This window comes from Propithecus coquereli, unplaced genomic scaffold, assembly GCF_000956105.1.
Source record: "Propithecus coquereli isolate 6110/MARCELLA unplaced genomic scaffold, Pcoq_1.0 Scaffold344, whole genome shotgun sequence".
Taxonomy (NCBI): Eukaryota; Metazoa; Chordata; class Mammalia; order Primates; family Indriidae; genus Propithecus; species Propithecus coquereli.
In genome coordinates, this window is record NW_012149108.1 from 1,013,055 (window position 1) to 1,030,926 (window position 17,872).

At 46.3% G+C, this 17,872-nt stretch overlaps 1 protein-coding gene across 1 annotated transcript in view; it reads right to left on the bottom strand.

The window, feature by feature from the left end:
* TENM4 (teneurin transmembrane protein 4) overlaps positions 1 to 17,872 on the bottom strand; it is a 431,524-nt gene that overhangs the window by 81,396 nt on the left and 332,256 nt on the right. Inside the window, exon 16 of the mRNA XM_012651003.1 lies at positions 7,345 to 7,561. Within this exon, the coding sequence (XP_012506457.1) occupies positions 7,345 to 7,561 (217 nt within the window). The remainder of the gene's footprint in view (positions 1 to 7,344; positions 7,562 to 17,872) is intronic.

Below are 17,872 nucleotides of genomic sequence, written 5' to 3' on the forward strand. Positions count from 1 at the left end.
GGAGTTGCTGTTAGCTGCTCATCAGGATGGCGGAGAAGTTGCTGCCTGCATCCTGAACTGGATTCACCTAGTTGCTTCATCATCATCAGCACTCACTGCAATGTGGGGAGGGATTTTTGAAAAACCAACATGAATAATATATAATGGCTGACATTTTGGAGGAAGCAGGATCTTTACCTTCTTCCATCAGGTAATTCATCATTGTCCCTCTTTCCTTTTTTTTTTTTTTTTTAAACTGATGGGGTACCCTGTCAGCTCAGCTTGTTCTGAAAACACAGGAGCATAATTCAATAATAAATTCTCTCAGAGGCCAGCTGTCAGGAAGTCGGTGTTTATTTGAAGTCCATTAGATGCTCTCTATGCTTGGCCTCTCAGAAGGCTCTCTGAGGGCTGTGTAGGGCCCGGGGCGAGGGGTGTGGGGAGCAAATGCTCTTCTGTAACTGCTGGGCCACCAATGCTTATATATGGCTTCACATCTGCAGTGGGCCAATAAAACATGATATTGCATACGTGATGGTTTCTCCCTCCTTTCCATTACTTTTTCCTCTTGAAAACGCTTACTTTCAAGATTCCTGGCAGCTTTGTGCCTTTATAAAGGGTGTGAAAGAAATTCTGAAGACTTACGTGGCACCAAGATTATTTCACTTCTGTTGACAGCCAGTTTTAAGTACTGACTGAGACAAAATGCTCTAACCTGGTTTGTGAACAGGCAAGGGTCAAATCTTTCTCAGCTCCTGCCTCTAAACCACCTTTCTGGCCTTATATTCCCATGTTCTTGCTTTTCCTACTTGCCCCTTTGCCTACCATGATTGTATACCTCAGATTTACTAAGCCCATCTTGATTTCAAATGTCAGAGCATGTCTCTTGACTTTTGATGTGGAAAATAATATCACCCTAATTACCTTCCAACCACATTAAAATTCTCTCCATTCTCTGATTGTCCTAGAAAATCATGCTGTTGCTCACACTGGTTCCTCAGTCTAGAACACACTTGCAAATCTTGTTTGACTGAAACCCGCAGTAAGCAACACAGCTTATCCAGTAGTACACACACATACACACACACACACACACAACGTACACATGCACGCATGCACAAGTACCTACAACTGAAACAAGTTTCATGAAATACTTATTACTTTTACAGTGTTGCACTGATATTTTCCATTCCATTCTATCCCATTCCATTTAAATTTACTTCTTTTTTTAAAAAAGAATAATTTTGATCCACTAAATTGATTTCATGATGCACTAATGGGTTGTTGTGACCCGCAGTTTGATAAATGATGTTCTAATGGCCAACACTCCTGACTGAAATCTTTGTCTCAGACCACAAACCATCTCCTGCAGGAAGTCTCCATTCGTTCATTTGTTTGTTCATTCAACAACAGACATCTACTATCGCCTACCCTGAGCCCGCTCTTTGCTGCATGCTGGAGAAGCAAAGCCATGCCAGAGGCAGCTCTCGCAGTGTGGGCTCAGGGAGCTGGGCTGGCAGTGCAGTGATGGTCTTGCCTTTGAACTGTCAGAGCAGTTTGTCTCTCTTTCTCTTTATGCTCTCAGCAGGGACTGACTAATTCACTGATTCATTCTATCATTCACTGTGGTTCACTCTGGGTTCAGTGATAAACAAGGCATGGGACCCACAAAGAGCCCCAAGAATAACGGTGAGATGCATATCTTCTGCCATGCCTGGTGCACAGTAGACGCTGGTCAGTGTTTACCAAATCCAGCATGTTTTGGGGCAGCTGCCCCTCTCCGAGCCTGCCCAGTCTCTCCTCCTCACAGGATCTGACCCTCTCTGTGGGATATGACTCTGCCTCCTTTGGGATGAATGCCCTGGTCACCCAGCCTTCCTTTTCCTAAAGTCCCTCTGACTCCTTGAGTCTATTGTCTTTGGGCCCAGTGTCTTCTGTCAGCTGAGTCCCATAGCTCCCTGTCCATATCCATCTGCTTGCCTGAGTGAGCTGATGACCTGTTAGAACTAGAGGGGCCCAGCAAGACTTGACATCATCACATATTTCTGACACCAATACAGTGTCCTCAAACACATCCTGAACCTATATTCCAATACCTTGAGGGTGGTTCTTCTGTCAGGACCTCTTCCTATAATATGCTTCCTAGAATCTGTCCAAGATTGGCAACTTGCAAGTATTCACTGGGGTGATATCTGCCTCACATCTAGCCTTTCTTTTTTTTTTTTAATTTTTTTTTTTTTTTTGTTGTTGTTGTTGTTTTGTAGAGACTGAGTCTTGCTCTGTTATCCAGGCTGGAGTGCAGTGGTGCAATCATAGCTCACTGCAGCTTTGAACCCCTGGGCTCAAGCAATCCTCCTACCTCAGCCTCCTGAGTAGCTGAGACTATAGGCATATGCCACCACACCAGGCTTATTTATTTTTTATTTATGTGCTTTTTAGAGACAGGGTCTCATTATGTTGCCCAGGCTGGTCTGGAACTCCTGGGCTCAATCAATCCTCCCACTCAGCCTCCTGAGTTGCTGGGATTACAGGCATGAGGCACCAAGCCCAGATTAGCCCTTTCAATCTGATTAGTCCTTCCCCAGAGAATAGATACACCCAATAATAGGAAACAGCTCTGGCTTGAGTGTTCTCCCAGGAGATGTCTCCTGTTGCCCTCCCTTTCCCAGCTGTCTTATCCCGAGCTCCTCAGTCTGCGTCCCGGCCTCTTTGTACGGACAACTCCGTTGGAGAGCCTTCACCCACGGACCTCAGTGGCTCCTCCTCTCCCACTCGAGTTTCAATGATGGGCACCCTTCTTTGTATTCTCCACGTGACTCTGGGTGAGGCATAGGTGTTTTACTAGGCAGATGGGGCCCCGGCATCCAGGCCAGGAGAGAAAGGTGGTATTCAAGCCACCGAATCTGGTGAGAGTAGTTCCCATGCCTGCTCTCTCCCCTCCTGCTTTACATCACACCTCTCACGTTCTGTGGCTTTGAGGACAGCAGTGGCAGGATGTCAGATGGAGCTGTTGTACTCATTAAACCTGTATTAAATACCTGCTCTGGACCAGGCATTGTGCTGGGCTCTGGGGACACAGATGAACCAGACAGGGCCCCTGAGGGAGGTCTTCCTCAGCCCCAAGCATGGGGTCAGGCCTCTGAGGAAGTGAGTTCTGGGGGGAGCCCTGAGAGTTAGGGACTGGCTTGTTTGCTTCTGCCACTGAAAGGTGGTCCATTCAGTTCCAAGCCCTGGCCTTGAAATCCCCTCCCTCCCGTGGCCGCAGCATGTGAGGTCCCAGCATGCCTCGTGTTTGAGGCACCCTGCGCCTGACACACAGCTGGGACCTGGCGGAGTGAAGGAGCTACGCTTCTGAGACCTGCCTTTCTCTGCTAGTCTCAGAAATGCTATTGGGTCTCTGGGTGACAGCCTGCTTCTTGGAGGCTGGTAAATGAAATCCCAGACGAACTATAAAAACTATGGTACAGCATATGGGGTACAGGAGAATATGGAGTTTTGTCAGGCAGGCACAGGCTTTACAGTTAGACACAGGTACCAAGTCAGGTCTGCCTCCCCAGCAGAAATGCTGTGCTCTGGAGAAATGTCACTGGGTCCCTCTCTAACAAGGACCCCAGCTGACAGCTGGCTGGTAAGAACGCTGCCTTTTCCCTTCCTCAAATAATGATTCAACCATCTAAACCTGGCTCCTCTCTGGGGGGTTGCTGGACCTGGAGGGCAGGTTCCTCTCAAGTTTCATGTCCAATTAAGAGTGGATTTGGGAGCTCTTTTTAACGTCACCACCACCATCACCACCACCACCATGTAATCAGCAAGCCTGTTTTTGTGGGGCATGTACTAGTTTGTGACTTTATGTACTTTTTTTCCTATTTAATTCTCATGGCAACCCTGAGACACAGACATTATGACCCTAATCCTACAGATGAGGAAATTGGAGCTCAGATAAGGAATTTGGGAATTTTCCCAAGGTCACATACCTAGAAAGTGGATGCAACAGCCTTTCAATCCGAGTCTGTCTGGTTCCAAGGCTTGTGCTGGTTTCACTATAACATGCTGCCACTATAAAAGCCACCATTTACTGATCACCTAATATGTACCAAGCCCTGGGCTAGGTGCTTTATTTTAGTTAATCCTTTCAACGGTTTTCATGAAACAGTTACCATTATTGCCAATTTATAACCGGAGGCACCTGCATAAAGGTTAAATCATTTCCCTGAGGTCACACACAGCTAGTGAGAGGTAAAGCCGGGATTGAGACTCAGGATACTTTCTATTATACCACACTTCCTCCTACAGGAGGAAGGAAGGCAGCAACTCAGACTTCATAGCTGATGTCACTTTATCCCAAATGTGCAAATAAACACCGTACTACAGCCCGGATCAAGCTGATGGAATACCAAGTACGTAGTCTAGTGAGAAAAGCATCTGCTGCCTCATGTTTCTAGGTTTCTGGTCACTTGGGCTTATTTTACATAAAAGTCTGTTTGGGGATGCTTCCTCACAGACAGCTGTTTCTTCTGAATCTAGATCAGGAGGGAGCAGGGACATAATGAACAAATGTTAGGTAAAAGGAATTTTTATAGTAATATTTTGGAAGCTCCCATCATCTATTCATTTGTAGAGCAAATACTATATTTCTGGCCCTGTCCAAAGTATTATAGGTTTGAAGAAATGAATGGTCCTGCTTTCAAAGTGTATGTAATTAACTGTAGGTGACAGATATATAAACAATGATCTGCAAGCTGACTTCTGCTACTAATCTGTAGTGTGATTTTTAGCAAGTGATTTAACTTCTCTGGCCTTGGAATCCTCAGTATAAAATTAAGTAAAATAGATAATGTGTCCATCCTCCTTCTTTCCCTCCCTCCTCTGTTTCTTCATTCTTCAAGACAGTTCATATACATAAATGTTTTGAGCAATGACTAAGTGTTAAAATGAGGAACATGCAGTGCTTCCCTGGAGGACTCAGTTCAGAGGGGTTGACAGACATTTACATGACTCACTATATTAAGCCACTTGTCCAGAGCTACGTATCCAGGAGTGGCAGAGCCAGGATCTGAAGCCCAAGTTAGCCCATCTTTGAGGCCAGTATCTCCCCGACTGCCCGGGGGCGGGTGGTGGTGGTGGTGGTGGTGGGGTCATTCCCCCAGCACAGGCTTTTCAAATTCTACACTTGATAGGCTCCTTGAGGCAAGTGAGACCTACCGGAGCAACAATACTGAGATCCCTGCGCAGGTTCCACAGTGACTCATGCTGCTTAAGCAGTAGGCTCAGTAAGTGTCCAGGAGGACATATAGGGGCCATGTTCCCGCTGGCACTGATCAGTCTGGCAGGGTAAGGGCACGCAGTAAGTAGAACGGCCACAGGGCAGCTATAGCCCTAATCGGATCCCATAATGGGTCCAGTAAAGAAAGGCTGAGCTAGTAACATTTGCCTTGGTAGGAATATAATTTGTCTCCAGTTGGCTAAAAGAACTCATGCCATGGGAAGGCCCGCAAGCACGCATACATAAAATCATACAATTGAAGAAACTAGCAGGCAGCTTCCTACCCAGAGCCAAAGCAGCGTTTCTGGCCAAGATAAATGAATAGGGTTTTCCTCACTCTATTTCTGCTTTTGGCTCTGCCACTTGACTAGCCTTGTGAATTTGGGAAAATCTCTTAGTAACCTCTCAGCTTCTCAGTATTCTTGGGGTCGGTTGAAGGGTTTGGACTATAAAGTACCTTCATCTCCAAAAAGATGCACGTTTGAATGCTGCTACACACTTGCGAGGCCCCTCTTGCCGGGCTTCTTCCATCTCACTTTCCCACTTTGTCGCTGCTCCTTGCAAGGATGGGCTCTGGAGTCTGAAAGGCCTGCACGTGTGCACCCCACTCTGTCACACACTGCCCATGAGGCCTCGGCTCCTCAGTCACATTCTGGAGATGAGAGTGGCTGCCTCCTACGGAGACTCCTCGTGCCTCCTTCAGCCCCTGCTCTTTGCCCATGTGTTCTTCTTGGGAAAACTTTTGTGTGCTCACGGTTTCAACTATTGCTTGCTTGCTGGTGGCTCCCAAATCAAGAACTCCAGGCCCTAACCTCTGCATGAGCTCCAGAAATCCTTCTTAACTGCAAACAGACATTTCCTCTTGGGTGTCCTACTGAGGTGTATCCCTTCCTCACCCTTACCATGCTCAGAGTGGAGGTCACCACCTTCTTCCCAGCCCTGCTCTGTTCTCAGGTCCTCATTCTAGTGAAAGTACAGCTGTTATCCAGGCATTCAGGTGGCAGACTCCTCTCTCCAGCATCCTTTAGACTCAGTCTATTACCAAGTCTTGCTGATTTCCTCCCAAATAGAACCCGAAAATGCCCTTCGCCCTTCCCACTCCTCAGCACTACCTTGCTCTCCCCTTAGGCAGGGGCTGTCTGGCACAGAAGTCATGAACATAGAAAGTCACACAGTCTGCGACTGCTGAATTAACTGTGCTGACTTTTAGAGAAAATTCTGCCCATATGAGGCATCACTACATTGGAAGACATTCCAAAACAATTATTATAGGGCCCTCCTCTTGGATAGCTTGTCCTGTTTCACTGCCCTAATCTGGGGTGTGGAAATCTGCATTACCTTTTGTTGGCTCCTGTGCCCTTTTGTGCCTCTGGGTCTTTGCACAAGCTCTTCCCTCTCCCTGGAGCACCTTCTCCCTGCCTTGCCTAGTTAACTATTTCTCATCTTTCAGACTAAGCCTTGGCCTTCCCCCTACCCAAAAGTACCTCCCTCTCTGTTCCAAAGTACCCTGGGGACACATTTCTGCCCTATAACACTGTAACTGTCCCTTTTTCATCACCCCAGTTGACTGTGAGTGACCAGTAGGTAGGAATTGTGCTCTACTCATCTCTGTGATCCTAGCACAGCACCTGGCACAGAGGACAGTTAAAAACTGTTCAATGGATGACACAATGAAAAAAGAAAGGATGTGTTGGCATGTGGCCTGGGACACCAGCAAATGAACCCCTAGCCCCATTCTAGCAAAGTCTTCTGGATGTCAGCTTGGAGGGTGAACAACATCAAAGCCTTTCAGCTCATCTTGGAACTGCAGGATCAGTTAAGAGTTGACTGCAAAATAGGTATTGATCCAAGATTCCCTTTGGACCTTTGGTTTTTCACTCTCTCCATCTGTCACCCAGTGGGAGCAACAAAACTTTGCTCATAAAAATTCCAAATGCCTTGGACAGCAGTTTTATAAATATAGGTACCTGAGGCTGCTTCTCTGCCTCCCCTGATATTCCATCAGAAAGCTTTGATGCTTACCCTCTTGGCCTCCTCCCACCCCTACCCACCCAAATGTGGCCCTGAAGAGCCCTGGCTGGAGCTGGGGCCCTTGGACTCACCCTCCATCAAAGGGGTTCTCCCCAGGGATGATGTGCGTGCTGTCCCTGCCCACGAGGAACTTGATTCGGTCATAGAAGGAGTGTAGGTTCTGCTGGGACACAGGAACCTGTGTCTCCTGGATGATGTCCAGAGGGTCAGGGGAGCCCAGGCACAGCGGGTTCACATGACAGAGGGGCTGGAGGCAGCAGTCAGGGTCCATGCAGTCCACCAAGCCATCTGCAGGGGTGACAGAGCATGTGGTTTACATTGGTATGTCCAATCATCCAGGTTTATCCAAAATGCCTTCATTTACTTTTTCTCTATTTTTCACTCATTGAAAAACTTTATTAAATGCGGATATAAGTCACGGCCTTTGCTGGGCACCAAAGAGATCCAGGTGACTAAAATCTGGTCCCGGCCTATGAGTTTAATAGGGGAGACAGAGAATTGAGTGTATAGTACCTGTACTGTATTTTTTTTCTTCCAAAGAGATAGAAGGAATTGCATGTAGGAAGGCCCAGAGGTGAGACAACATGTGAACATCTGAGTTGCTAATTCAATGCTGGTGCTCGGAGCGAGTGGCAGAGCACAAAACACTGCTGCAGAGCTTGGCAGGAGCTCACCACGCCGGGCCTTGCAGGCCAGGTGAGGGAGTTTGAACTTCACCCTCAGGACAATGGGAATGACTGATGGATTTTAAGCAGGAGGTGACTTCACCTAGTGTGCACTGTTGAAACTGAAGGGGGCCCAATGGGGAATCTGGGGTCAGACAGGAGGTGGGGTGTCGCTGAGGTTGCACAAGTGAAAAATAACAGCTGGGTGGCCTCAGGCAAGCTACTTGACTGCCCTGAAACCCAGTTTTTTCCTTAATAAATTAGTGAGAAAAAGCCCTTGTCTTTCTCTCCCGGTTCTGCATGGTTCCTTGAAGACAGCACAGTGATAAAGAGTACGGATTCCAGAGACAGAATGTCTGGGGTCAAATCCTGGCTCTGAAACCTAGTACTGTGTGAGCTTGGGCAAGTTACTTAACTCTCTGGCCTGAATTTTCCACATCTCTTGAAGGGCGATAATACAAGTACGTTATCTGTGTAACAAACACAAGTATTTGTTATGAAAATAAAAAGTATAGCATTATGTCCCCAGACCTAGCACACTATCTGACACATGGTATCTGGCACATACTGCCTAATAAGGGGTAGTTTCCCTTCCCGATCCTGAACCTAAAAGATGGTTCACCACAGTGAAGGGCCATTCATCCTTTGCTCACCTGCCAGATTCACTCTGAGATGTTGGGGGAAGGCCTCCCCTCACCCTTGCATTGTTCTGGGTCCTAACTTGTGGCTCCCGTCCCAGCTCCCAGACACAACTGCCTAGCAAAGCACCTGTCTCCTCCTGCAGTCGGCAGGCTCCATCACGCATTCTCGTGCTGCCCCTGTCAGACATTGCTTAAACACATAATTACAGCCTGAGCTGAGGGTTATTTGCATTCTGCTATTGATGTTAGCATGACAGATTCAGCTGCCGCATCCATAACTCTGCGAAAATGCTCCATTATTCAATCCCAGCGAGCAAGGACGCTGACCATTAAATCAGCTAGCACAATTGAGGGGCCGTGAAAAGTCATGGCTAATTTGAAATTTTATTAGCTCTTGCCTGTTCTTGTTTACCACTGAAGCAGTCCCTGGAAGCCAGTCTTTTACCTCTTTATAAATGCTCTGCTCTGTGGCACCTGGAAAGAACTACTTCCTGCTGAGGAGGGATGTCTGCTCTCTGGCCCTGGGAGAAGGTTAGCCAGGAGTGATACTTGTTATTATTAATATTTATATTAAACTGATGATGATGATCCATTGCAGCATTATTGAGTGCCAGGCATTGTGCTGAATATCTTACGAGCAACATGGCATTGAGTTCTCCCAACCCTATGAAGTAGCCACTCTCATCACCCTCATTTTAGAGAGAAGGCGGCAGAGGCGCAAAGTGGTGAAGTAACTTCATGAAGGTCACATAGTCGGAAGTGAAGAAGCTGACTCAGAATTTAAACTTGGTTCTTTCTGAGGTATGAAATGTTCTTTGAGCTCTGGAGAAACTTTCAGGAACTCTTTCTTAAGTAGAGAACATGGATTGATGGATCTTACTGAAACAGTATGCCACAGCATGGACCTTTTAATTAGGATTCGTGTCTTTTATTAGTTCTGGAAAGTTTGGTTCCAAGCTCTTTGAATATTTCTCTCTCCCTTTCTCTCTAGTCTTTTCTTCAGGAACACTGCTGAATGCTTGAGGGGTCTGCTCCCATCTTTCACGTCTCTCAACCTCTCTTAATTTCCATCTTTTTATCTGTGTTTCATTCTGATCTATTTCTTCAGATCTATATTCTCCTCTTATTTTCCCTTCATTTGTGATTGGTCTGCTGTTTAATTTGTCCTTTGGGTCATTAATTTAAATTATTATACTTTAAAATTTCTGGATAGTCTATTTGGAACTCTTCAAAATGTACCTGTTTCTTTCTTGATAGTATTTTTCTCCACAGTTTCTTCTATCATTTTATCTCTTTAGTCATTTAAAAACATTCACTTTATAGTCTCTTTCAGATTGCTACCTTCTTGGGCATGGCACTCCTCTTGTATGTTGTAGTTGTTGACTCCAGCTTATGGTCAATCATTTCCGGTGTGTTCTATGATTTTGGCTGTTAGTTCTAGGGTGGCTTGCCTTTTTTGTGGGATCTTGTGTGGCTGAAGTGGTTGAACCACCCTCCTGAATAGTTTCCTGATTACTTCTGCTTGCCACCCCAGAGGTACCACTTTTCAGGTTGATATCTTAGCTTAGAGCTCTAGGACCACTCTGGTATATAAGTTTGGATTTCAAGACAAGATCTTTTGAGGTGTAGGCTTGAGCTCTTAACAATTTTTTGGTCCTACTCTCACATGACTTGCAGTTTTTGAGGGTCCTAGCTTTTCATAGGGCCTCAGTTCCAATCCCCACTTTGAGTGTGCCTTGTCCCCTGACTCTATGAACATATTACATCCTAAGAGTCTGTCTTACTGGATCTGATAATTCCCCATCTCCACCAGGTCTGCCGCAGCTTCAGCTCCTGTGCCTCCTGCTCTGGCTTTTGGCTTCACCTTGCTTCTGGAATCTGGGGTTTCCCTCATCTCCCTTTTCTTCTTTATGCTGAATTTTAAAAACAAATAGTTGTATCTTGTGGTCAAAAAGTCTTTGTGATGACCTAGGTGACCATTTTTCTTGAAATAAAAGTCCCAGCAAGAGCTCTGAGTTTCAGTTCTTCCATCTGTGAAATGAATCAAACCTACTTCATAGAGATGCTGTATTAGGTGAGATCATGGATGTGAAGCACTTAACATGATAACTGGCACATACGTAGTAAGTGCTTGGTAGATAACAGTTATTATTAGCTCCTGGCCAGGTGCCTCCCTTGAACCAGTATCCTGGTAATACATCTGCCCTTTGGCCCTCCCCTGGACCCTTCCCATGCATGCATTACTGGGCAGCCCTTTCTGGACACAATGCCCTGTAAACTACTGTAGTAGAGACTTCAGAGGATTTGCAGATTGGGGACCTCTGAAATGGAGATACCACATAAACTGTGTTCTTATGAGAGATCCTGGGACTGTGGAATTGTTCATTCTACGCTTCGCAGGTTAGAATGATTAATGCCAGGCCAAAAATTCTGTTTGTTTATGTTGACACCTCCTAATCATTCATTTAACAAATATTTGCTGAGTAGTGAATGTGGCAAAACTTCTACCGATACAGGCAATCATATATAAATGAAATACATATTTTTAAAATGAGTAGAGCTCACAAAATTATTTTCAAAGGCTGCAGTTTACAAGACTGGCTTTTGTGTAAAACTCTCTTCATATTTTCGGAGGTAGCATATGGCAGCCTGAAACAGTACATATGGCTGCTCCACAGTAAGGGAGAACCTTTCAAAATTTAATTTTGTTAGGCATAGATGACAAATTTTAGAAGGTTCATATTAAAAGGAAAAAAGTATGCTTTGGGGACAGAAAAGTAAATTTGGGTGTAGACTAGAAACACATCAATATATAGTTTTTGGAATTCTCCTGTTTTGGTTGGTTTGGAAACATTTACATTTTCTAAACACTTCAAATCTCAATTGTATATTACACATAAGTTGGTTGACTTATAAATTGTCCATGTTTCATATATTTGCTAATCCCATTGAGAGGCCTTTATTATTGCAGCAGGAAGAAAATCAGGAAAATAGGGAGGGTTGGCCTCTATTTCCTTCAAATTTTCAGTAACCTCCCCCCCGCAAAAAAAACCCCTAAACCCTAACTTTTGGGAAAGAGCATTTTTACCCAGAAATTTCCTTTTTCCTCGAAGTTCTGAAGGCTCACCCCCACCCCCCTTACATGGTGAAAGTGAAAAGGGGCAGAAGAAAATGTCAAAAAGTCCACACAGCTCTGGAGGCTGGGGTAGGGGCGCGGCAATGCCACACACAAAAGTGCCTCTGATGGGGAGTGGGGAACAAAGAAAAGGGAGAAAAAAGAGGGGCCAAGTCTTAAGGCACTAAATGACACATTCCAAAGTGGTCCACACACTCCTGACCCTCGAATTTGAGGCCCCCTGGCGTTCAGATGTTGCTGGTGCACGAAGTGCGGGCTGCGGCTTACATTTCCATCTCTGCGCCAACGGGGCATGAGGGCCAGGCCACTTCCTCTGGCATCCCTCTCAGCGCCTACCTTGTGGGGTGTCAAGTGACCTGGAGAACTAGGGAAAGGGTGTGTGGGAGCAAGAAATCCAAGCTAGATGCCTGAAGACCCAGTTCCTCCTCTGGAGCTGTCACTCTAGCCATGAGGCCTTGGGCACATTTTTCCTAAGCCTGAGACAAAATTTACTCATGTAAAACCAAGACGGTAAGCCCTGCTGACCTTTCAGGTTGAGGTCGTAGAGTAAATGAGTAAGTTAATGAAAGAAATTTTAGTGTCCTTCCTATGCTGGTGGCTGTTCCCTGGAGCCCCCTCTGCAGACAGGTGCTAGGCCACGGAAATGTGCTCTGCTGGCCGCCTGGCCCTTCTTTGAGAGAACAGTCACGGTCCTGAATAGAAGCAGCTTCTCATTTGTTGTGAGATCTTAACAGCTGCCAGGGAGTGGTGGGACTGAGGGTGACTCATTGCCTCTCTCACCGCGGCCTCATCAGGGGTGGAAGGTAGGGGGCGCAGGCTAGGCTGTTGGCTGCCTGACAGCCACCTCCTGGCCTTTGCATGCCACTGACCATCTCCAGGGGCAGCTGGCATACAGGGAATTTCACAGGAAGTAGAAGGCATGCAGGAGAGTTCCATTAAATGGGCTCAGCTAACTTCCTCATCTTTATAAACAAGGATGTTGGGGCTGAGGTTTGGTGACTTATCTGACATCATACTGCTAGTGAAGGGGCAGAGCTGGGAATGTGGTCCCCAATCTTTCTTCACATCCAACTGTTAGGCACTATTCCACAGCACAGCTCTTTATATCAATGCTTTGGGTATTCTGGCTCCCCCGGCCTTGTCCCCTCTCCATAGGGGGCAGGAATTGGCTTATTTCTGTATCTCAAATGCATAGCACAATGCCTTGCACACAGTAACCAAAATATTTGTTGAACGAATGAACAACTGCAGGAATTATTATGTGAGGATCCCAAATCAAATAGCTCAGTCAGTTTGGCAGGGCCTGTCGAGGGCCACAGGGTGCGATGGAAGCCATTCTCCACAGGAAGCGCATCCCTCTCCTTAGACAGGAGGCACAGGGGACAAGCCTGTAAATGTGTGTCTAACACCTATCACGAGGCTCACAGGCCCTGTGCTAGGCACTGGATGTACAGGAACAAAGAGAGTCGTGCCTCCAAAGCGTTCAGTGAAGTAGGCCAGACAGAGGCAAGAGAGTGCTGAGGAGGAAAGCAGGAGAACGGGCTGTGGGAGCCCAAGGGTGGGCACCCAACTCAGGCTGGGGGCCGGGATAACGCCTAGAAGAGAGAATACTTAAACTGAGCAGGATAGACAAGGATGTGCCAGAAAGAGAACAGGGATGTGGGCTGGGGCAGGTTTGGGGAATCTATGGACTAATAAACTTTGTACTGCAATTGTCTGCATGGTTCCTTAAACTGATAGCCCCATGGATATCAGCCTCTCTGCAAGCTTAACTCTCCCTCTGGCTTGACGACCCATCAGCCAACCTCATCTCACTCCTGTGTACAGTCTGGCCACAGAACTGTTTTACAACAGGCTGCGAGCAACACCTGGGGAGGCCCTGGGGGTAGAGGTGGAATGTGCCCCCCTTCTATACACACGGGAGAAGATTTTGTCATTTGGTATAATAAATTCTGTGCATTCTTTCAAAAGGCTTGCAAAATCTTTATCTGCCCCTTAGAACACAAGATTTTTAAAGGTCAATTTCTCTCCTGTCTCTTATCGTGAGAAATATGGTTTAGAGATCATCTGAAGGGTGACCAAACTCTGCGGCTTTATGTGAAATCTCCATTCCAGCAATAGGAAACAGGGAGGAGAAGGGAGGACAGAGAGCTTTGTTCTCAGTTTTCCCGAGATTCCTCCTTCTAGGTTGCGTCTCTCGATTATCTGTTGCAACGCATGATTGTTTTTTACGGGGCCAAGAGCACTGAAAGAGATTATCAGATCTTGAAGCTGCTTAAAGATCCTTTATCAAAAGATGTCTGGTTGTTTAAATTCCAGTGGAGTTTTTATTCTGGTTTCTTTTTAAATATGGGTTCTAATCTAATCCTAGCTCTCCCACTGATCCCTGTGTGACTCTGGGCACATCATTTCAGCTCACTGAGGCTTGGTTTCCCTGCATGTAAATGTCTGCCATGCAAGTCTGTTGTGCGGGCTAGAGATCACGTACACAGAGTGTCCAGCACAGTGCCTGGCACTTGGGGAGAATCTAAATGATGGTTTTTGTTTTCCTTTATAAACATCTGAATTCTTTTCATTTGGGCAATGAGCATGTAACAGTCTGGAATACAGATTTTAATAAAGAAGATGAAAAAGGTAAAAGCACATTGTTATATGGTGAAATACATCATGATCTCATAACCTTAAGTGAATAAAATTTTACAGAGGACATAATTCCAATTTTTAAAAATAATTATTTATATATGAATATATCCTTTATAATATACATCATGCTTCTGTGCTTGCGGGTGGAAAGGAGCAGGACAGACAACCGACATTTGCAGGTGAGGAGCTGTCTGAAGGAACTTGAGTAACTCACTCAGGGTCACACCGTCAGCAAACGGGGGAGCCAGGAGTGGAATTCAGACAATCTGGGTACAGTTTCTGTCTCACCATGCTATCTTGCCTCTCAGGCATTTTAAATAAACCTGTAATCCTCATAGCAACCCCACAGGGTAGCATTCTTATCCTCATTTATAGTCATTTAGTGTCTTTGGGATACAGCTTCACTATCCTGGAAACGGACATGAAACGAACATCCCCATGGGAGGATCAGTGAGTATAAAGCGAGAAGATGCAGGTGACTACACTTCATCAGGGGCTTCGCAACGCATGCTGCAGGAATGGGGCACACGGAGGGCTTCACCCTGAGTGGGTGAGTCAGGGCCCCAGCGCCTGCCGCCCGCTGGGCGCTCGCCCCACCCAGGGTGCGGGGTGAAGTCTGGAGGCATGGCGGGTGGATCGGGCAGCCCCGACAGTATCAGGAGGCTGGCAGTCACCGAGTCACCTTCAGGATCTGTGTTCTGCTTTTAAATCTAGGCAGCAGTCATACATGAAAACAAAAACAAACCAATAAAGCAATAAAGCTACTCCCAACTCCGTCATACTGTGTAGCTTTTTTTTTTTTCCATCTCACAGTTTAAAAACACTGCCACAGCATTCTTAATGAACCTTGAAATTCAAGTTTAATTTAAAAAGGGTTGCTTTAAGCCTAGCAAATTGGGAAAGAAGAGAAACCAGAGGTTCTCAGATAACTTGAGGGGCCACAGTGTTCTACGATGGCGCCATGTGTCCGAGGTCTGGGCACAGCGGAAAGCTCTAACGTGGCCAGACCTCACAGAGGCTGGCAGTTTCTGCCGCCGGCCAGCTGTGTGACCTGGGCAAAATACTTGCTCAATCTCCATTTCCTCATCCTCAGGGAATACTAAGGGGATAACAATACCACATACCTCACAGTGTGGCTGGGGGGATGCACAGCTGCTTTGCAAACTATAAAATGACATCCAAGTTATCACCAAACGCTGGTTGGCTTTGTGGCACTGCCGCAGCCCATGTGGATCTGAGTAAGTGCTCACGCTAATGTCCAGCAGGAGAAGTCACCAGGAGAAGGCGAAGTGCTCTAGGTTCACAGGGCTATGCGGACTGGCTCAAGGGTATAGGGTCCTAGGCCAGGCCGTGTAAAGACTTTCTGTGTGACTATGCCACATCTCATGTCGTCCCCCATCCCTGGGCTCCAGTTCTGCTGTCTGTAAACACAGGTGAGGGAGCTGGAGTTCTCAGACATCCCTCTCCGTCATGTTACTCAACATCAAGCTCTGCTGAGTCCATCTCCAAGCCCCTGAGTCACATCAGCCAAGAACCACCACTCAGCGAGACTCTCACACTGTTTCCTTCCAGCCCGAACTATTTTTCTGGGATTATGCTGCATCCCCTCTCATGGCTAAAATAGAGGCACTTATTGAATTCTACCCCTATTCGATGTAGACGTCTGGATGACATTTTTTTCCAAATGTTTGTGAGCTTCCTGAGGGAGAAAGACTGGGCCATGGTGTGGCTCCTCCCCTTCTCTTCTGTTACATGAGTGTTACTGTTAGTCATTAGAATCGTGCCTACACGGGCAAAGCAAAGGGGAATGCTGAGGAAATCATGCAGGTAATCTGGGCTGGCTTCTCTTTCCTATGAAGAGCAAATATACCACACTTTATCTTGCCTGAAGACAGGGATGCCTGATACGCTTCCCTGCCTTGCCTGCCTTTGCCCACGATGCCATCTCTGAATGGGAAGCCCTTTCCTTTCCAGGAAACTCCTATCTATGCAAGTGTCACTTTCTTGATGAATGTTCTCCTGCTCCCACAACAACCAATATATCACTCTACAATGGCATTTATCACAGTCCACTAGCACTTAACTTTGGATCTTTCTCTCTCATTTGAATTCCTGGAGTACAGGGACAGGACTTACTCATCTCTATGTCTGGATAGTGCCTGATTCCAAAATAAGAACTCTGGATATTTATGGAGAACAAAAATTAAGGAACTCCACACTAAGGGAAATTTCAACCCTCCAAGATGTTGGACAAAGAACACAGACCTACTATCTCTGCCTAGTTCCCGTGGCCAAGCCCCCCAGAGCCTGTTGACAATTACTCCCCTGGGCCCAGGCCTGGTGCATCAGGCCCCCTCACCTCCTGGGCTTAGGGAGCAGATAGAAGGCCTAAAAGCTGGCTCCAAGGCCCAAAATAGCCATTTCTAGGCTACTGGGGCCAGCTCAAGGCAAATGAATCACACTAATCACAATACCACACACTTGGCCTTTTAATTCTTATGGTGTTTGGAGATTTTAGAATCCCTTTAAGCAGAAAATTACCAAAGGTTGAGATGCTGCATTTCTGCCCTATTGATTTCCTACTCTGTGCAATATACTAGAAAGTCCTTTGTATAAGTAGAAGGGAACCACATAAACATGTTTGGATGAGGCCAGTGTTAGGCCACCATTAGAAAGAAAGGGTTAACTGTTCTGATTTTTTTTCACATCTCTATCCTTTTATTCTCCTAATAACCTCCTCTGGTAGAATCAGGAGGGATCAATCTATCTTCCAGGGGAGAAAGTAGAGGACATTATGGTTGTATTTATCCAAGTTTATACAACAGAAAAGTGAAGGCTAAGACTACGACTGATACTAGGACTGAAATGGTCCCTATGGTCCGATGGCCTCATTTTATAAATAGGGAATGTGAGACCCAGAGACAGCAAGCAGCTTGCCGAAGGATGCACAGGGAGTCAGTCGGAGTTGGATTAGAACCTAGGCCTCTTTCCTCTCAGCCAATGAATGTTCTACAAGACTAGCCCCTTCTTTCTTGGGCTTTGACTGTTTAATACTTGAAAAAAATTCAAAGCAAGAGCAAATTCTATTATAATGGTGTCCCCTGGTATGCTTGGCAATGGATATCACCAGACTCAGAAGAGACGAGACCTTGACCAAAGGTACGCATTCCTCTGCAGCTCCCGTGATGCAGAACTAGATGGCTCTTCCTATCCACCTCCCGCCAGGGGGAACGCATAACTGGGCCAGGCAACTCATTCCACTGTTGCATTGTTTGAAAATCCTTTCTTCCATATGCCTTCTCCTCTACACTGGCTGCTGCATGGCAATTGATTTCATTTACAGTTCATTTTAAATAATTCATTGAACAACTAGCGATATGCACTCATTCCTTAGGCCACGTGTGCAGTTTCTGCTTGTCCTGGGGCCCTCCCCCTTGACTGGGCAACTCGTGTGCTGGTGGCCTGCGGACTCAGTGATGCCCACCCTCTGCTCTGTGCCTCCCACCCCCTGGAG